Raw genomic sequence first — 23,073 nt, forward strand, 5'->3', positions numbered from 1 at the left:
TGCATATTAAGGGACACAGATAAGGGACACAGATGGATTCATGACAAAATTGTGTGTTGGTGATGGTGATGTTTGTAGATCTTACTTTACTGAACATTCTTGCTACTTACAATTGTCTCTATCTGTAATAAACTTGGCCCTTTAGATACAGAGGAAAATATTTTGTAAAAATTTACAAAAATTTACAAAATTAATATAAATTGTAAAAAAATTGGCTATAAAGGGCAATAACTCCTTAAGGGGTCAACTGACCATTTTGGTCATGTTGACTTATTTTTAAATTTTATTTTGCAGAACATTATTGCTGTTTACAGTTTATCTGTATCTATAAAAGTATTCAAGATAATAACCAAAAACGGCAAAATTTCTTTAAAAATACCAATGGGGGGGGGGGGGGGGGAGGGAGGGGGGAGGGCAGCAACCCAACAACTAGTTGTCCAATTCATCTGAATTTCAGGGCAGATAGATATTGACTTGATAAACAATTTAACCCCTTATCAATTAGCTCTAAATGCTTTGGTTTCAGAGTTATAAGCCAAAAGCTACATTTTATCCCTGTGTTCTATTTTTAGCCATTGCAGCCATCTTGATCGGTTGGCTGGGTCACCTCACACATTTTTCAAACTAGATACCCTAATACGATTTTGGCTAAGTTTGGTTACATTTGACACAGTAGTTTCAGAGTAGTTTCAAATTACCAATTCACGGGCAGCAAGACAACAACCAGTTGTCCGATTCAGATAGTTTTTGACCTGATAAACAATTGTACCCTGTCAAATTTGCTCTAAATGCTTTGGTTTCAGAGTTATAAGCCAAAATCTACATTTTACTCATATGTTCCATTTTTAGCCATGGCGACCATCTTGGTTTGTTTGCCGGGCAACTGGACACAGGTTTTAAACTAGATACCCGAGTGATGATTGTGGCTAAGTTTGGTTAAATTTGGCCAAGTAGTTTCAGAGGAGAAGATTTTTGTAAAAGTTAACGACGACGGACGCCGACGGACGACCGACGACGGACGCCGACGGACGACCGACGACGGACGCCAAGTAATGGGGAAAGCTCAATTGTTCTTTTGGGCCAGGTGAGCTAAAAAAGGTTCGAACTATGTCTTCAATCTTGCAGTGAACATATGTCATTTTATAGGCACAATTAAACTCATCATAGATACCAGGACTAAATTTTGTATATACGCCAGACGTGCGTTTCGTCTACAAAAGACTAATCAGTGACGCTCGAATTAAAAAAAAGTTAGAAAGGCCAAATAAAGTAATATGCATATGCTGATGGCTAATTATTTCCCCGAGGGTATCACCAGCCCAGTTGTCAGCACTTTTGTGTTGACTTGAGTAATCATTGATATGTTCACTATTATAAAACAACTGTTAACAAAACTTTGAATTTTTGAAGAAAAAAAAAACTAAGGCTTTTCTTCCTAAGGAATCGATTACCTTAGCCTTTTAAATATTTTTTAATTCGAGCGTCACTGATTAGTCTTTTGTAGACGAAATGCGTTAATATAAAATTTTAATCCTAGTATCTATGATGAGTTTATTTGTATAGCATAATATTGGTACAATTTAAGAAAGAAGAAAACATAGTCTTATGTACCGTTTTTCACTTCATTTTAAACACAAACAATGGTTAAAAAAGGTTCAATATGTTGATGTCATAACGTCAGATAGAAAAGTGAAGCAATGCCTCTCTGTACTAGTGGATTCATAACCGCTCTAGATAAGCTATAGAGATATGGAATTTAACTGAAGCACAACGTCTACATTTTATTTCTCACCTTTTCTGAAATTTTTGTAATTCTTACTAGTACAATAAATTCGGAATTGTTATTGATACTACAAACGCATGAGGCAAACGATTGAAATAACTGGGGGAGATATATGCTTATTTCGCTTGACTTAAGAAACAATCAACCTGGCCATCAACAGGAATATCAAAATCTCAGGAATATTAGATAATCAAATACAAATTGAAGGTTTCACAATTGGGAATTCATATCCCTTCTCATATAAGAACTTGAGTTATATAAAATAATTAAATAACCTTTCTGAAGTCATACGATTTGTCAACACTTATTTACTGCATATTTGTGAAATGTATTTTTCTCCTGATGAGATATGTTATAAAGGTTTATTTACGTTAGACTTTATCGACCAACGGAACAAATTGAAAACAGTTGTCATATTCCTAACATGGTACATGTTTATTCTTACGAAAATGGGTATATTACATAGTTGTAAAGTTAGCTTTGCCTCAAACATGTATGACGATTGTTAATAGTTTTGTTATATTAACACAGATTGAATGAGAGACCAAATCATACCTAAAAAGTTAACATGAGTAAAATTGGAACAAAACAGTGTAAACATACACCACTAACATCCAATACAACTGTATGAATTTAACAAACAGACAATAATACTTCGCACAACGTGTACAAAGACGTTAAGTAAGGTTTTTGTATTTGATATAAAATGTGACCTTGGAAAGTCTTGATTTAAATAAGTCATGGTGTTGATTGTTTTATAAATAGTTACGATTAAACCCCTGTCTTATTTTAGAGGAGCTAAAGCTTGAAATAGGACCTGCAAAGAAAACGGTTCTAAATGGAGACAGTCATACAATAGAATGTCACATATCTGGCAAGCCATCACCATTTACCATTCAATGGACAAAGAAAAAGAACGGAGAAGAAATAGTACCATTACAAGAAAAATATTCTGGGGGAACAGTTTCATGTCCGTCATTGACAATAAAATGTTTTATAATAGACGATGAAGGCATATACATATGCAAAGCAACAAACGAGGCTGGAGTTGGAATTAGTAATAAATCACAGCTTATATACATTGGTAAGTTTTCTATATTGGTTCAATATGAAACTACAGAAATGGCATAGACAATATTTGTCAGATTTGTAACAGCTCTTTTGTGTTTTTTGTTTGTTTGAAATGTTTATTTAGTTTATAAGTGATTTAGTTTTTCAACTATCGTGATTCCAGCGGTTGGGTCTTTTATAAACGAAACGTCTTTGGCCTAAGTATAAACCAGGTATCTTTCGTATCTTTCATTACAACATCGGCTTCGATACACTTGCTAGTGAACAATTTCAACTTGAAATCACAGCCAAAACAGCGAAATTTCTATGCTGTAATGAAATATCGTGATTATATTTTCTATTTATTGAATGTTAAATATGTATTAAAATAATTTGAAACCCTAGTTATTTTAATCTAAAGCCTATAGTTATGGTCGAAAACCAGATTTTCTAATATTTGGGGAATCATTGGATTCAACAGCGGTTCCACTATTAAAATACAATTTCTTGCCTCTAAAATCATTTTATTCTAAACATGCTAAACGCCTCCGGTGTATCTTGTATAAACAAAACACATATCTGTCATACTTTTTTTTTAAATTAAAGCAATGTTTTCATTAGATACATAACAGATTAGATGAGTCCTTCTACCAGGGAAAATGAGATAATTTCAAAGACGTTTTGCTGTTTTGCTAAAATGGCTGTATTTAAACAATGCTAAAATAGATGCAAACTGCTGACGGACTGTACGCAAATTAATGTTGTTCACAGTTACACAAATGTGGATCACATACTATTACATACTGCATTATAATGTGTATAAATGACTCTTTTGTTTGAAACATAATTTTTGCTACTATAGAAAAACCAATGGTCAAAGTGTCTCCTGAAAATCAGAGTGTAGTCAAAGGTACAGCTCAAACAATAAAATGTTCTGTTTCTGGAATCCCACAACCTATTTTGTTATGGATTAGAGTTAATGATGGAGAAGAAGAAATACTTAAATTATCTAAAGAAAAGTACACAGGAGGCAATGTTGATTGTCCTTCACTGACCATAATAGACTTCAATAAAAATGACGAAGGAGTATATGTCTGTAAAGCTACGAACGAGGCTGGTGAAGGAATTAGCAATGAATCTTTCCTCACTTACATCGGTAAGTTATAACTTTCAAAAGATAATGACATATTATAATAAATTACAAAGTTATGCACTTGTACACTTAGGAAGAGAAATATACCAAATGGATATTCATACAGCAAAGTCGAAAACGAACATACAACATATATAACGTAATAGCATAAAACCAAAAAAACACCCAAAAACAAAATTTGATATACAAAAAACAACATACCAAACGTAAGGTTTATTAGCACGAACCGGAGTTATTTCAGTAGTCTCGGAATTATTGATTATTTTGGTTTCGGTAGAACATACTAAGGGTATTTACAATTTGAATTCCTTTACACAAGAAGACACTTGTAGTAATAAGCCATATTGATGCCATTGTCTTTTTCATCATAAAAAAGCATGCCACTTTTAAAATGCAATTTCTTGCCTTTGTTCTAAACGCCACTTTAAAATGCAATTTCTTGGCTTTGTTCTAAACGCCCTCGGTGTATCTTGTATTAACAAGACACACATATGTCATACTATTTTTCAATTTAAGCAATGTTTTAATTAGATACATAGCATATTAGATGAATCCTTCTACCAGGGAAAATGAGATAATTGTAAAGACTTTGTGCTGTTTTGCTAAAATGCCTGTATTTTAAAATGCTAAAATAGATGCAAAATGCCGACCGACTTAAAGGAAATTACTGTTGTTCACAGTTACACAAATGTGGATCACATACTATTACATACTGCATTATAATGTGTATAAATGACTCTTTTGTTTGAAACATAATTTTTGCTACTATAGAAAAACCAATGGTCAAAGTGTCTCCTGAAAAGCAGAGTGTAGTCAAAGGTACAGCTCAAACAATAAAATGTTCTGTTTCTGGAATCCCAAAACCTATTTTGTTATGGATTAGAGTTAATGATGGAGAAGAAGAAATACTTAAATTATCTAAAGAAAAGTACACAGGAGGCAATGTTGATTGTCCTTCACTGACCATAAAGGACTTCAATAAAAATGACGAAGGAGTATATGTCTGTAAAGCTACGAACGAGGCTGGTGAAGGAATTAGCAATGAATCTTTCCTCACTTACATCGGTAAGTTATAACTTTTAAAAGATAATGATATTACAATAAATTACAAAGTTATGCACTTGTACACTTAGGAAGAGAAATATACCAAATGGATATTCATACAGCAAAGTTGAAAACGAACATACAACATATATAACGTAATAGCATAAAACCGAAAATTGCAAACGGATGACCACCAGTACACATTGTAAAAAAAAATAATTTAAAGTGTGTATTTTTAAAGCCAAAATACTGCTGAAAGATCTCAACTCACAACAGACTACATGAATGCTTTATCCTTGCTTTTTAAAAGTTATCTAGTAAATAAAAATAAATCGTTTTATACCAAAATTCGTTATATTAAAATATTCTTATTGTTCTAAACTTTATAAAAAAAATTGTCTTGATAATAAAATAAATATATCTCCTGTCTTACACATTTTGATAATGCATAAATATATTGTCCCAATTTTTTCTTCACTCTTAAAAGTTAAGAAGACACTTAAAATATCACTATTTTGAACTAAAAAAGCATATACACTTATTAAAGTAGAAATTCTAATCCAATGTACTTACCAAAAGATGTTTCCAGAAATATGTGTTAAAACATCAATAATACTAAATCCAAGAGTCATGTCATCAGAAGAATACACTGCACTATTCACAGAGAAAACAGATGGGACATAACATTTATATCACCAGGTCATATTTAAAATTGCTCAACTTTGGCTCAACTACAAAAAAAAATCAAAGTCTGAATGCTCACATTTTGCTCAACTATATGAAAACCAAAGATCAATTGCTCAACTTTTCCTCAACTTAATGATCAGCTTCAGTTGAGGGCCTGTTGAGTGACATCTATCAAACATACAGTGCTTGGCCAGGTTTTAGTTGAGCCAAGATGATCAACACCTAGCCCTCAACTATTTCGCTTAAAACAGCTAGCCCTCAACTATTTCGCTTAGAACAGCTAGCCCTCAACTGTCCGCCACATGACCATCAATTTTTTTTTCTGTAGGGGGATGCTGAATAGAAATCAATTTAGTTATTTAAAATATGTTTATAGTTTGGTTTAGGAAACAATAAATAATTGGTTTTTTTTCATGAATTAATATTTGAATGTTTCACTTTGGAAATTACTGAAGTGAATATTAAATGTTTTAATTATAACCAAATTTTTTTTTCTATTTTTCCTCTTTGAGCAACAAAATCTCCTTTCAATACAAAACATGTTTTGCTTGAAAAATTCTGTCCATTTCTAACAAATGGACTTTTAGAATAAAATTGTGATGTTCTTTAAATTTATTTTTATATTTTCAATTTTCCACAGAGAGTATCAAACCTCAGTCATGTCAATTGTATCTCTTTTGATGGTCAGTATATTTTTTAAACTTTAAAAAGAGAATATTCATCCTTCACTATTTTGGCATATATATATATATATATTTTGTTTGTGATTCACTGCATCAGACACATACATCTTGAGTCTAGTGTCAGTCTCTTCATGTTAACATGGTGCTAAACTTGAAACACAATCAAGTGGTGGATAACACTGAACATCCTGAGCATTTGTTATTACAACTACCTTTTCCTCAAAATTTTATTGAGCAAGCTGCTGTGAATGAAAATTAAAAAGTTCTTCCCTATTGTCGTCATCTCTCAGAAATTTTGCCAATTTTGAGGAATTTATTTTAACCCTGGATTCGTGTGTGTATTCCCTTCTCCCTAAATGTAGCTCTTGCTTCTTGTAGCAGCCTTCAAACTAACAGTATTGTCTATGTACGAATCTGAGACTACATCCACTGTTGTTACAGTCTCAAGGTGTTTCCTAACGAGTTTGCTGATCAATTATTATGTCCTTACTTTAATAAAATACCTTGAAACTGTAACAAGAGTAAATGAAATCTTGAATGAGTATCGTATTGTAGAAACAAATGCTCAGGATGTTCAGTGTTATCCACCATGTGATGTATTTCAAGTTTAGCACTAAGTTCACATTAAGCATTTAAGAGGCTGACACAAAAATCATGGTACATGTGTCTGATGCAGTGAAACACGAACTTAAACGAGTCATGATTCGAACAGTCGCTACTGATTATGTTCTCATTACTGTTCCGCTATTCCGTGACAAAGGGTAGACGAACTATGCATTGTGTTAGGAAAGGCAAAAATCTTTGGATTAATATTTATCAATGGCCTTTCAAATGCACTAGGCAATGAGTGATTAACACACTTATTGCGATCCATGCCTTTACCGGTTGGGATACGGTTCTCTATTTGCTTGAGAAGGAAAAAGACTGTTTAGGAGACATTGATGGTATTTGAAGATGTGACTCTAACATAAAGAATGATGATTGGTCAGCCTAAATCACCGGGGTTTTAGTGTAAGATCGCACAAGCTTATCAGATTGGGCTAACATGGTTAACGAAGCAAGAAAATAACTATTTGCGCACAGGGGAAGGCTAATTGAGGCTGTTCCCTCATCTTGGTCTAGTTTTTACCCATATGTAAACGTGTAATAAACTCAGGCGGGTGGTTAGTGTGACGAGCTTGGGATTGGCTCTTATGCTACCCAGTTCAGGCACTAATGGATGGCGAAGGGACAAAGAGGATCCCTTTTAAAATATATATATATATATATATATACTGGCAAGTAAAATATATACTGGCAAGTAAAATAACTAGCTTACAAAGCCATATTGTATTATCTTATATCAAACAATCAAATATTGCACAATATTAAAAATAAAAATAGGTATCAGGTGCATGAAAATTTGTACCATTTATATAACTACTAGCACCTATTGGATACTTGCATTAAATATTACTGAATATGGTTTTTGATTTTTTTTATAATTTTTGGTGGGGACTGACAATATCTTCTTGACTTTGTACAAATTTGTGTTGGACAGTGTATAAATAAGAAATATGAGGCTGCTAAGACAAAAACAAAAACTTTATGTAAAATTGTTACCATAAAACTCTACTACTAACAGGGTATAAAATTTCTTGGGTATTAGTTTTCTACAGGAAGCCCTATAAAGTTGTAGATTTGGGCAAACATTTCAAATACTGTAAACCAACTTATTTTTAAAGATACTTTATTACGGGTTCAGTCCTTTCTGGCCTATTTGGAGAGTTTCAAATTTACTTCATCATGTTCATGTTCATGTAGTTAAAAAAAGAAAGATACAAATTTTACATGTTTGTGATGATGTTTTACTCGCATTATTTTTCTGATCGCTGAAATTAAATTGTTCGCAAAATTAGATGGTTTACAGTATTGACAACATGAATGCCAACAAATAACATGATTTTAATGAGTCTAAACTACACTATTGTCAAAGTTAGAAGTTAAAAATAATTTCATTTTGATTGTCAATAAACAGGTGAATAATTACTGAAATATTTGTTCCCTATTGTAATTTTGAAACAAAGTTAACCAGGTAAGCAATAACAAATGTTTGAAACAATTTTGAGGAAACCATGGAGGGCATCTAGGAACAAATAATAAAGAAAGTACATCGGGGGAAATGCTGATGTTCCTTCACTGACTATAATATACTTCAATCAAGAAGATGGATAGTCCGGCGGCTACAAGCATATTTCAGACGAATTGTGCACTTCGTGCTACAAGCATGAAATTTGGCATAGACCTTCCTCAACTCTATGATTTCTGATAGGGAGGTATTTGAAAAAAAATGTCTCACTTCCGGTAAAATTCAAAATGGCGGACATCATACTTAAATCAGCCCAATATTGAAGACTAGTATGTGAACAGATGTTATTATCATGGTACTATCATAAAATTTAGTTCAAACCTTTGTTTTATACTACTTTTGATATATTATATAGATTAGATGTCTTTAACAACCCTTCGTCCGGTAAAATCTATCATGGCGGACATTGTACTAACATAAGCTTATATTTTAGGGTGGGTAATTGAAGTGTGTTTTAACGTATTGCTACTATCATTACATTGTGTGCAGGAACCTTTATTCAGTGCTTCTCATAGATACAATGTATAAGACGTATATCTTTAAAATCCTTACTTCCGGTAATATCTAAATATGGCGGACATAGAAAAATCGATTTATGATTTAAATATTCAACTTTTTTCAACATGTAAAGAAAATGTTGTTTTTGTGCTGGTTATTAAACTTTTGACTTTTCCCCAAAACCACTAATTATATTTTGTTTTAAATGTTTAAATACAACGTTGACACTTCTGGAAAAAAAATATAGCGTAAATGTCAAAGGTAATCCTCATTCCATATCTTCGATGTTGAGATTAGAATAGATTGAATAAAACAAAATAAAATGACTAAATTACTTAAACATTTTTAAAATAACTACTATTTGGCCAAAAATACATGTTTATTCACGGTCACCACCACATGCACACAAGGCAGTGCACGGGGTAACCGATTTCCCCCACAAACAACGACCCCGGCAATCTTTCTTACATCCAGAATGTACAAACTTCTAACAAAATGATGAGGCCTCAGAAAGAATTTTTTAAAAGAAATCCTCTTTGTCCCTTCGCCATCCATTAGTGCCTGAACTGGGTAGCATAAGAGCCAATCCCAAGCTCATCACACTAACCACCCGCCTGAGTTTATTACACGTTTACATATGGGTAAAAACTAGACCAAGATGAGGGAACAGCCTCAATCAGCCTTCCCCTGTGGGCAAATAGTTATTTTCTTGCTTCGTTAACCATGTTAGCCCAATCTGATAAGCTTGTGCGATCTTACACTAAAACCCCGGTGATTTAGGCTGACCAATCATCATTCTTTATGTTAGAGTCACATCTTCAAATACCATCAATGTCTCCCAAACAGTCTTTTTCCTTCTCAAGCAAATAGAGAACCGTACCCCAACCGGTAAAGGCATGGATCGCAATAAGTGTGTTAATCACTCATTGCCTAGTGCATTTGAAAGGCCATTGGTAAATATTAATCCAAAGATTTTTGTCTTTCCTAACACAATGCATAGTTCGTCTACCCTTTGTTACGGAATAGCGGAACAGTAATGAGAACATAATCAGTAACGACTGTTCGAATCATGACTCGTTTAAGTTCGTGTTTCACTGCATCAGACACATGTACCATGATTTTTGTGTCAGCCTCTTAAATGCTTAATGTGAACTTAGTGCTAAACTTGAAATACATCACATGGTGGATAACACTGAACATCCTGAGCATTTGTTGCTACAATACGATACTCATTCTAGATTTCATTTACTCTTGTTACAGTTTCAAGGTATTTTATTAAAGTAAGGACATAATAATTGATCAGCAAACTCGTTAGGAAACACCTTGAGACTGTAACAACAGTGGATGTAGTCTCAGATTCGTACATAGACAATACTGTTAGTTTGAAGGCTGCTACAAGAAGCAAGAGCTACATTTAGGGAGAAGGGAATACACACACGAATCCAGGGTCAAAATAAATTCCTTAAAATTTGCAAAATTTCTGAGAGATGACGACAATAGGGAAGAACTTTTTAATTTTCATTCACAGCAGCTTGCTCAATAAAATTTTGAGGAAAAGGTAGTTGTAATAACAAATGCTCAGGATGTTCAGTGTTATCCACCACTTGATTGTGTTTCAAGTTTAGCACCATGTTAACATGAAGAGACTGACACTAGAATCAAGATGTATGTGTCTGATGCAGTGAATCACAAACTTAATTGAGTCATAACTCGAAAGTCGATAATGATGTCATTGCTGATTCGCTATTCCGTGTCATATTGGTTTGCATTTGAAAGTGGGAAAAGCTTTAGATATATATCTATCCACGACCTTTCAAATGCACTAGGCATTGAGAGTTTACACGTTTTCTGGAAAAGGAACTGCGTTGGTAGCATGGATGAAGAAGTGACTTTGACATTGACTTGACCAGCAAACATCACCAGATATGGATTTGCTAATGTCATTGATAAAACGATACGTGGTTTTGTTGTAAGATAAAAAAAACTTATCAGATGGGGTTAACAAAGCATAAAAACATGTGTTTTTGGAAGAGGAAAGATTTATTTGGTCTATTCCCAGGACTAGTTTTTTTCAGCATGTAAAGCGTGCAATATACCATGGCTTATTGTGATCCATGCCTTTACCGGTTGTGATACGGTTCTCTGTTTGCTTGAAAAGGAAAAAGACTGCATGGAAGACATTGATGGCATTTTTAGATGTGACTTTATCATAAAGAAAGATGATTAGCCTAAATCACCGGGGTTTTACTGTAAGATCGCACAAACTTATCAGATTGGGCTAATTAGTTATTCAAGGTACCAGGATTATAATTAAGTACGCCAGACGCGCGTTTCGTCTACATAAGACTCATCAGTGACGCTCATATCACAATATTTATAAAGCCAAATAAGTACAAAGTTGAAGAGCATTGAGGATCCAAAATTCCCCAAAAAATATGGCAAATACGGTTAGGTAATCTATGCCTGGGATAAGAAAATCCTTAGTTTTTTTTTAAATTCAAAATTTATATAACATGGTTAACGAAGCAAGAAAATAACTATTTGCACACAGGGGAAGGCTAATTGAGGCTGTTCCCTCAACTTGATCTAGTGCAATAAACTCAGGCGGTGTTTAGGGGGACGAACATGGACTTGGCTCTTATGCTACCCAGTTCAGGCGCTAATGGATGGCGAAGGGACAAAGAGGATCCCTTTTAAAAAAACTCTTTCTGAGGCCTCATCATTTGTTTAGAAGTTTGTACTTTCTGGATGTAAGAAAGGATGCCGCTGTTGTTGTTTATGGGGAAAATCGGGTACCCCGTGCACTGCCTTGTATGCATGTAATGGTGACCGTGAATAAACATATATTTTTGGGCAAACAGTTGTAATTTTAAAATTGCTTCAGTAATTTAGTGTTTTAATCAATCTATCCAAAACTCGACATCGAAGATATGGATTGAGGACTTACCTTTGAAATTTACCGGAAGTGTAAATTTTGTATTTTAACATTTATAACAGTATAGAATTAGTGATTTTGGGGATAGCTTAAAGCCAAAAGTTTAATGACCAGCACAAAAACAACATTTTCTTTACATGTTGAAAAAAAGTTGAATATTTAAATAATAAATTGACTTTTCTATGCCCGCTTTTTTTATATTACCGGAAGTAATGGTTTTAAAGATGTACGTCTTATACATTGTATCCATGAACAGCACTAAAGAAAGGTTCCTGCCCCATGTAATGATAGTAGCAATACGTTAAAACACACTTCAATTACCCTCCTTAAAAGATAAGCTTATTTTAGTACAATGTCAGCCATGTTGGTTTTTACCGGAAAAAGGGTTAGGCATCTAATCTATGTGATATATCCAAAAGTAGTATAAAACAAAGGTTTGAAGTAAATATTATGATAGTAGCATGATAATAACACCTGTTCACATAAAAGCCTTCGATATTGGGCTGATTTAAGTATGATGTCCGCCATTTTGAATTTTACCGGAAGTGAGACATTTTTTTCAAATGCCTCCCTATCTGAAATCAAAGAGTAATAGTTGAGGAAGGTTTATGCCAAATTTCATGCTTGTAGCAGGATGTGCACATTTTTTCACAAAACCGCCGTACTAGAAGCAATATATGTCTGTAAAGCTACAAACGAAGCTGGAGAAGCATTGAGCAGTTCATCACACCTTACTTACATCGGTAAGCAATACTCATTCACAGGTAGAGCATAATTCAAATTCGTGCATTTTATGACTGACACGACTGTTGCAGTACATTTATTATATATCTAAAAATATTATATAGCACAATGTTAAAAAAATTAATCACGTAGTATAAGATTTCGTAAATTTCAAACGATCTGTCTATCTGTGTCATATCCTTAATGCGCCTCCATTTGAGAAACTAACAAGAGGCTGTCAGAGAGACAGCAAACCGGATTTTCATACCAAGGTCAAATCCTGAACAGTAGAGCAAGTATGGACACAGCATTTAAGCTTAAAACAGGTCAGCATTTTGATTGTGATTGAATATTTGAAACAGCATGGGTTTGTGACACAAAATAAATGTGTTCAAAGAACTGAAAATTTGAAATTAAACATTTACCTATTATGGTCCAATATCCAAATTCTAAATACATTGTTAGAAGCAGCATACCAAAGAACCCAAATATTTCAATTTTTTGATGAAATACTTCTAAGTTGAACCATTTCTGCTCAAATGGAAATAAATCACACTTTATTCCAAGAACCAATAATGTAAATCTGAAATTAAATATGATTTCACCATAGACTTTTAAATTAGATTACGACTTAAAGAGATATGATGTTATATTTAATTCTAAATTATAATCAAATATAAATACATTGTAATAGTTTTCTAATAAATCTGTCACTTCAATTATAATTGGGTAATTGCATTGAAAATGAGCAGATGTGTGTTATCTTATCACTTACTGTAGAAATCAAACTTTATACAGTTGATGGTGGCCAATATGTTTTCTTTCATTTGTAACATACTAATATAGATATGCACCTTTTTAACTTATGAATTTGATCTAACGAATTTTCATATCTAGAACCCCAACCAGTATCAAGTAAACATTGAAATTAACAGACACAACAAAACAATAATATACATATATCACTCAGAAAATGAGTTTTTACAGAATAACAAACACACCATCAAATTAAAAACAAACTGTTCACAGAACAATTGAAGGTCTTTCCACCAGTAAGGATCTATTTTGATAAGAAATATTAAAATTTGGTTTTAAATGTCAATTTCAGAGTCAAATGACAGCTTAGTGTACGCTGATTCCAAAAATATATGGTTTCTATACAAAAAGATATAAATAAGGGAGATAATATTTTACTTCCGTTTTGAAAAAGTCAATTTTGGTATTGTTTGATAGTTTACTTGACACTGATTTCAAAAATATATGGTTCTATATACTTTTACATTAATCTTATACAAAAAATAGCTACGTCCGGTTTACAAAAGGTCACTTCCGGTTGGCTTTTTCAAGTTCAAATGGCTTGCAACCTTATAAAAAAAAATTCCAATGGCTTTATCATGCATACATATGAAGTAAAAGCAAAGGTCAAAATTTAGAACGTTAAATTTACCTATGACCTTGGTCTCAATTTCAATGTCCTAAACCAAGGACCTCAAGTCAAAAGACCCTATATGAGAAATGAGTTGTATCACAATACGTGTAATTTTAAATATAATAAGGGAGGAAACTCCCATTAAATGTCTCCGTACACTTTCAACTCAAATTTACCAGTTAGGTCATATCGCATCTAACAATTCTGTAAAATATTTTGTCGATATCTTATAGGATTTCTGAAGATTAGTGATAACAAACCAAAATCAAAATTTTGAACACGACCTTAACCTTTGACCTTGACCTCATTTTTATTCTATCAAATAAAAAAGGGGAAATAACTCTCATATGGAATCTCTATACGGCTTTGGTCAAAATAAAACAGAACATCCTGAGGATATAACGAGCAATTTGGAAAAATAAATTTGTCGGTTTCTTATACGGTTGCGTAGTCTCAGAGATAACAAGAAAAACAGTGTTCCGTGAATTTACTCTTACGTGGAAAATTTTTCGGTTACGAAATAGTAGTTACAAAAGCTTACAAAATGTACGATATCATATTCCAAATATCTAAGCGACATATTGCGAAACATCTATACAGCGAAGGAAAGCAATTAGGCAGAAGAAAAAAAAAATAAGTAATCAGAACAAAATCAATAGGTCTTTCCACGGAAAAGTGGAAAGACCTAATAGTCAGAAGAAAACCACGGAAAAGTGGAAACATCTAATTATTAGTAATGTAATTAACTTCAAAATGTCTATTACATCTACTACAGCTTGTAATCTTCACCAATTAGGAAATAGAAAATTTTCAAACAAATCTGTCACTCCAATTATAATTGTGAGATAAGACATTTGCCATTATTATACTTAACCTTAGTCATAAAATGACAAGAGAAAAATATTTAAAAATACCACTTTTGAATATCAAAAATGGCGTAACTAAACTAGAGGCTATAAAGAGCCTGTGTCGCTCACCTTGGTATGTGAATACAAAACAAAGTAGGCAGATGGATTCATGACGAAATTGTGTGTTGGTGATGGTGATGTGTTTGTACATCTTACTTTACTGAACATTCTTGCTGCTTACAATTATCTCTATCTATAATGAACTTTGACCAGTAGTTTCAGTGGAAAATGTTAGTAAATTGTTAAAAATTGACTATAAAGGACAAAAACTCCTTAGGGGGTCAATTGACCATTTCGGTCATGTTGACTTATTTGTAAATCTTACTTTGCTGAACATAATTGCTGTTTACAGTTTATCTCTATCTATAATAATATTCTAGATAACCAAAAACAGCAAAATTTCCTTAAAATTACCAATTAAGGGGCAGCAACCCAACAACGGGTTGTCCGATCCATATAAAAATTTCAGGGCAGATAGATCTAGACCTGTTTAACAATTAAACACCATGTCAGATTTGCCCTAAATGCTTTGGTTTTTGAGTTATAAGCCAAAAACTGCATTTTACCCCTATGTTCTATTTTTAGCCATGGCGGCCATCTTGATTGGTTGGACAGGTCACCGGACACATTTTGTAAACTAAAAACCCCAAAGATGATTGTGGCCAAGTTTGGTTTAATTTGGCCCAGTAGTTTCAGAGGAGAAGATTTTTGTAAAAGTTAACGACGACGACGACGGACGCCGGACGCAAAGTGGTGGGAAAAGCTCACTTGGCCCTTCGGACCAGGTGAGCTAAAAAGGAGAAATACTAAAATCTTGAAAATTGAACTAGACCTTCATTTTTGTCACAGTAATCAACATCATCAAATTTGAAAAGTTGAAAAAAAAGGCAAAGTGTTTTCATGTTATGGTGGTGAAACTATTTGGTAGCCGCCAACCAACCCGCCCGCCCCCTACCCCCGCCCGTCCGTTCGCCCTACAGCCTCAAGTTAATAACCGATATTTACTTCGAAAATCCGGTAAATAAAAAAGAAAAAGAGTGGATGCAATGATGTTGGACATGGTTGTATCTTTGGTAATTGATTGCAGAAAAAAGCGCAACAAAATTTTAAAAACTTCGGAGTTCGTAACTGTTTGTAAAAATAAGTAACTTTTCCAGTTTAGAAAATATGAATCATCCTTTTTATCCCCAAAATTTTACAACCTGTGTGAAAATATCTCAGCTTCAAAATGAGCCATAATACATATCAGTTTTAAGATATGAACAGATGAACTGAAGAAAAGACACCCATTATAGTCTACATGAAACGAATTGCGCACCATGACCCATCTGTGAGAAGATTTAAACTAAAGAAACCAAATTAGAAAATATCTTAGTATCATATGCATATTCACGAGAAGACGTCCAATGATTATATCTTACTTTAGTTTAGCTTTTAGTCACTATTTAACTGTTGCATCCCGAGATTACCGTATAGTGGGCTATTTTCGCGGGTGTAACATTTCTTTTCATTTAAAATATGGTGTAAGAAATATTTTGGCGGTTATTATTTTGGTGGATTTGAAACTGTTATCAGTACCTTTGCATAAACACTTATACCCCGCGAAAATAACCCGCTATACGGTATTATATCTCACAAAATAAATGGTCGAAGCGCCACTGATGTAGACAAAACAAGTGTTCGTTATCAATCATGGCATTTTTATTTTCTTTTGTTTAATTGTTTGACTTTTTGCCATGTAGAGGTCGTAGGTCCAGTCCTATGCAGTTAGGACAAAATATGGCTTTAAATCAATTTTTATCTAGCACATGAATTTAATAAATAGCGTCAAACAAATAACTTATCAAATTGAATAAGTATCCTAGAACACGAATATGCTGAATACATTTCTATACTTCAATCCCTGTGAAAAACAAATTAGAGAAAGTTTAAGGTCGTCATAGTTATCAAAGGTACCAGGTTTATAATTTGATACACCAGACGCGAGTTTCGTCTACATAAGATTCACCAGTGACGCTCAGATCAAAATAGTTAGAAAACCGAACAAGTATAAAGTTGAAGAGCATTGAGGTCCCAAAGTCCAAAACGTTGTGCCAAATACGGCTAAGGTTATCTATATATTGTGACAGATATTTGACATACAAATTTTCATGTCCAGTTTTTAGTTCAAGTAAACTTCACGTTGGTCAAACTAACTTTCTTTGGTCAAATAACTTTCTGATAGAACAAATATTACTTAAATCTTTGTTTGAAAGTAAAAGATGAACAAACAAGTCATAAACTTAGGACAATGGTTGACATGGTCAACTTACGTCAATAATTTAACTTTGATAAACTATAGGGCACAAACTAGTACCAAAGTCATTAAGTGATTGCTATATAAGTAGAAATTCTGCTTTGAGACGTCAAAGTTTGAATTTTGAAACTTATAGGTAAGTCATGATTTTAAAAGTATTAAGATTTAAAGTAAAATATTTTAAATAAGTTTAACTAAAATAAAGATAATAAATAGTAATCATAAATGAAGTTTATTCAAAATATTTATTGTTTTCTGTTAGGGAAATAATTGAAAATATTTGTTTTACTTTATTGTTGTTTGTAACTGTTTTGTATTATTTTTGTTTTTATTTATTTTATTAAAAAGTTTGAATTTTGAAACTTATAGGTGTCAGTCGATCCCGGCCTGCCTCTACATCGGCAACAACGCCCGGCCTGCCTTTACAGCGGCAGCAATGCCAAACACCATCTTAGGCATTGTTCCCAGCTAGTTTCCCTACCAAGATTGTCTACGACTAGTTCCCCCACAAAATGTAAGATTCCAGACTCAGCTCTCACAGATGTAGTTCGTCTGTCGAGAGGCCGAGAGAAAAGAGCAACAAGCAGAACAAACGACAGTACAGAAATAACACCTTCTTTTTCTTACAATATTTGGTGGAGGCCCGTTAATAAAAGCTGACATGAAAAATCAACATCCAGACCTTTACAGCATGCCAGAAACTAAGACAGTATTTCGACAATTCGAACCGGAATATTTACAGTTGAACATTATTTTTGTACCGTTCGGACTATTTAATTCTATATATTTCCAGTAAATGATTTATTTGTGAATAATCAGAATACACCATTGAACAATGACACAAGCTGAATATCAAAGAACTGTTACATATTATTATAAAAGAAGAACTTTTATCAACATCAGTGACATTAATATTAAAATTATATTGTTGTGTATTTTCATTGTAAACATATATTTTCATGAAACTGTGAGTACATCAAAAGCTTATTTCTAAAATCTAAATTTTTAATTTAAAATTTTCAGCTATGAAACAAAATGTTCATTTTCATTTCACAAATCGTATTGCGTTTCATGTCTTAAAATTTTAAGGACAACTTTTCTAAAAGACTGTCTAAATAAGTTTTAAAATTATGTTTTTCATAAAGTGTTGTAAAATTTTATTCATTTAAATCATCCATTGAATAACTTTTTTAGAATGATGTTAATTAGAACTGAATGTTTGTATTTCAAACGCATGTCAATATTAATATTTGCAATCAGTCGTCTTTAAGATTAGGTTCACTTTATTAAGGGTTACATAATGTAAATATCCTTGTTTGTGAATTACCTATTAGGAACAAGTTAGTAAAATTCTTGTTGCCTTTTACTGTACATTTTGGAAAATCTAATACCGGTACAGAGTTATAATAATTCAATATATACATATATAGGCAAGTATAATGCTCAGGCTACCTGAATAGCAGGGACGCCACAATTAATAGATATAATGGGTTACCTCACAAGAAGGAACGCCATACAAAATATGCGCATGGGTCACCTCAGGAGCAGGGACGCCACAATCAATTGACAAAATGGGTTACCTCAAGAGTAGGAACGCCATCAAAATGATAAGACAGTAACTTAGAGACTGATAAAAGCAAAATCAAATTCTGTTTAAGATTTATTCAAGTTTTTCATATTTCATATATTTTTGCAACATTTTGTTTAAACACTTTGCATATATTTCTAATAACATTTCATCAACTGTAAAGATAAACGTTCATTTGTAAGCATGTGAATAACAAACTTTAAAGAACAATGATTTATAATTAATACTTAATAGTATTTTATCATCATAACATCAATTAAATTATAAAACAAATAAAAGATAAAAACACCAATTAAATAGTATGATTAAGGAATCTAAATAATGAAAAAAAAAGAAAGAAAGAAAAAAAAAAAAAAAAAATATTAAAATTAAGTTCAAGTTTTTTCCCCCGCTTAAAATCAAAAAGTAAATGCTGTATGTTTATGCATCCATTGGTTTTTTCATCACTCAATTGTTTGTCTTCTATATTGTTTTGAGATTTAAATATGGATATTGATTATTTACTTACACTAATAATTAAAAGTTATAAATCCATTTTCAAATTAATATAGTAAACATAAAAATACACAATTTCTTTAAAATTTTCTTTATTATTTATTTTATTTTGGAGTCCAAAATTTCTAAGGAGAGTGATGTATTGTGACAGATATTTGACATACAAATTTTCATGTCCAGTTTTTAGTTCAAGTAAACTTCACGTTGGTCAAACTAACTTTCTTTGGTCAAATAACTTTCTGATAGAACAAATATTACTTAAATCTTTGTTTGAAAGTAAAAGATGAACAAACAAGTCATAAACTTAGGACAATGGTTGACATGGTCAACTTACGTCAATAATTTAACTTTGATAAACTATAGGGCACAAACTAGTACCAAAGTCATTAAGTGATTGCTATATAAGTAGAAATTCTGCTTTGAGACGTCAAAGTTTGAATTTTGAAACTTATAGGTAAGTCATGATTTTAAAAGTATTAAGATTTAAAGTAAAATATTTTAAATAAGTTTAACTAAAATAAAGATAATAAATAGTAATCATAAATGAAGTTTATTCAAAATATTTATTGTTTTCTGTTAGGGAAATAATTGAAAATATTTGTTTTACTTTATTGTTGTTTGTAACTGTTTTGTATTATTTTTGTTTTTATTTATTTTATTAAAAAGTTTGAATTTTGAAACTTATAGGTGTCAGTCGATCCCGGCCTGCCTCTACATCGGCAACAACGCCCGGCCTGCCTTTACAGCGGCAGCAATGCCAAACACCATCTTAGGCATTGTTCCCAGCTAGTTTCCCCACTAAGATGTTCCCAGCTAGTTTTCCCCATCATGGAAAGATTCCAAGACCAACCTTCACAGAGTCATTTGTCTGTTGAGAGTTTGGGTCTTTAAAGAACAACTAACTATGCAGACCAACATACTACATAACATCAATAATACGAATTCCAAAAACTAATTTTGTTACAATATTATGCCCGGGTCCTCCACCACATATTGTATCAAAATTATTTGTGCTCACCAAATATTATAAAAAAATTATTATTCATGGTATTCGTATTGCCCGGGTCCTCCACCAAATATTGTAACAAAATTAGTTTTTGGAATTCGTATTATTGATGTTATGTAGTATGTTGGTCTGCATAGTTAGTTGTTCTTTAAAGACCCAAACTCTCAACAGACAAATGACTCTGTGAAGGTTGGTCTTGGAATCTTTCCATGATGGGGAAAACTAGCTGGGAACATCTTAGTGGGGAAACTAGCTGGGAACAATGCCTAAGATGGTGTTTGGCATTGCTGCCGCTGTAAAGGCAGGCCGGGCGTTGTTGCCGATGTAGAGGCAGGCCGGGATCGACTGACACCTATAAGTTTCAAAATTCAAACTTTTTAATAAAATAAATAAAAACAAAAATAATACAAAACAGTTACAAACAACAATAAAGTAAAACAAATATTTTCAATTATTTCCCTAACAGAAAACAATAAATATTTTGAATAAACTTCATTTATGATTACTATTTATTATCTTTATTTTAGTTAAACTTATTTAAAATATTTTACTTTAAATCTTAATACTTTTAAAATCATGACTTACCTATAAGTTTCAAAATTCAAACTTTGACGTCTCAAAGCAGAATTTCTACTTATATAGCAATCACTTAATGACTTTGGTACTAGTTTGTGCCCTATAGTTTATCAAAGTTAAATTATTGACGTAAGTTGACCATGTCAACCATTGTCCTAAGTTTATGACTTGTTTGTTCATCTTTTACTTTCAAACAAAGATTTAAGTAATATTTGTTCTATCAGAAAGTTATTTGACCAAAGAAAGTTAGTTTGACCAACGTGAAGTTTACTTGAACTAAAAACTGGACATGAAAATTTGTATGTCAAATATCTGTCACAATATATACCTGGAATAAGAAAATCCTTAGTTTTTTTTTAATAATTCATACTTTAGCAAACAGTAAAACTATTAGATGAGCATTTTGTTGATATTCTTGTCAACACCGAAGTGCTGACATCTGGGCTGGTGATACCGTCGGGGACGAAACGTCCACCATTAGTGATCTCGACCCAATGGTATAAATACTAAGTAGTTTTCAAAGGTACCAGGATTATAAATTAAGACGCCAGACGTGCGTTTCGTCTACATAAGACTCATCAGTTATGCATAGAACATGTAGAAAGAGTAAACACAAAATAGATATGGTACAACATGCAATTTCTTGCAAATTTATTAGGCAATAGCTGCTCAAGTGATAAATTGAATACCTCTCATTTCAGAAAATGTACCAGCCACAGAGGAAGCATTCGCCCTAGCTGAAACACCAGTCAAATACAACTTTCCTGTTTCTGTCACTTTACGTCAACAGTTACAGGTTACAATGTCGGGTAATGAATCAAGCATTATGGACTGTATCAAAATAGGCAATAAATTGGTATTCGCCGACTATAATGGTAGCCAACTTATCACTTGTAATGCAGATGGTACGGATGAACATAACATACCTCTGGATCGCAAACCGTGGCATATTACAGAGATCGACAGTGACACTGTGGCAGTATCCTGTATAGGCAGAACCATAAAATTGATAAATATATATACAGATAAGGTCATCAAATCAATCAAAACCCGTAAACACTGTCATGCAATATCATATGATGATAATATCCTGTACGTTGTTATCGGTGACGGAATAGTCCGTGTGATGGATCTGGAAGGTACAATAATACGTTCTTTTATACCTTCAATTTCACAACGTATTGTCGACATAACCGTTAAAGGGGACATATTGGTCTGCATATACGAAACTTCAATATACCGCTGCTCGGTAGATGGCACAATATTGTGGAAGTTTGATAATGAAAAGTGTCAATGTTTAAACAGCGTGACAACAGATGAGAAGGACAATATATATGTAACTGATTTTAATTCAAACACTGTATTTGTTGTATCTAGTGATGGCAAACATTACGACGAACTTTTTATTTATGCAGTTGGCCTGAATAGGACGAGTGTAATTCATTTTGACAGAAACGAAAATGTTCTACTTGTTTGTAAAAATGAACAGTATGAAGGCGGAAAAGCCTTCCTTTTTGACATAAAAAAAACAATATAACATACAAAAACATGACTTCTTCAACTCAATGAATTTGTTCGGATTCGGAAATGTTTGTATATGCAGTTGTTAAAAGTTAATCATATTTTATTTTTGTGTGCTTTGCTACGTATCTTTCTTAATTGACTGTCATTTATATTTACAGAATTACAAATATTCATATCTTGTCTGATCTGTTTGTAATGGTTTAGGGTAAATATAAAACATGTTCAACTAAATGTTGGGACAATTAAATGTATTCAGGTCATGCGTTTGTACTCAATAATCACTTGTCTTAGAATTAAAACATTATATATGGATGTGTAATTTGCAAATTAAAACGGAAGAAAGTAAAACTAACTGCATGGTGTTGTTAGGTTCTATATCCTTAATTTATTTCACTTATCTACTTATACTAGTAAGTCCATATATCCTGCGCCTTTTATCCAGTTCCACGTGACTTTTGTATCAATCGTTATTTTTTTTCTCAAAGAAATTGTAACAAAAAAAATGTGAAGTAGTCCTTTGTCACGCTTGGTCACACAAATATGTTTCTCTCGTTTAATTGTTCGTAT

The 23,073-nt window shown here is 32.6% G+C and overlaps 1 protein-coding gene across 1 annotated transcript in view; it reads left to right on the forward strand.

Moving 5' to 3' along the window:
• LOC139501069 (uncharacterized) overlaps nt 1-22,595 on the forward strand; it is a 46,296-nt gene extending 23,701 nt beyond the window's left edge. The window contains exons 9-12 of the mRNA XM_071290037.1: nt 2,577-2,867; nt 3,696-3,989; nt 4,758-5,051; nt 21,684-22,595. Of these exons, the coding sequence (XP_071146138.1) occupies nt 2,577-2,867; nt 3,696-3,989; nt 4,758-5,051; nt 21,684-22,519 (1,715 nt within the window). The 3' untranslated portion in view covers nt 22,520-22,595. The remainder of the gene's footprint in view (nt 1-2,576; nt 2,868-3,695; nt 3,990-4,757; nt 5,052-21,683) is intronic.
• Nucleotides 22,596-23,073: the final 478 nt, after the last annotated feature.

The sequence above is a fragment of the Mytilus edulis genome, chromosome 13 (assembly GCF_963676685.1).
Source record: "Mytilus edulis chromosome 13, xbMytEdul2.2, whole genome shotgun sequence".
In the NCBI taxonomy this organism is placed as follows: Eukaryota; Metazoa; Mollusca; class Bivalvia; order Mytilida; family Mytilidae; genus Mytilus; species Mytilus edulis.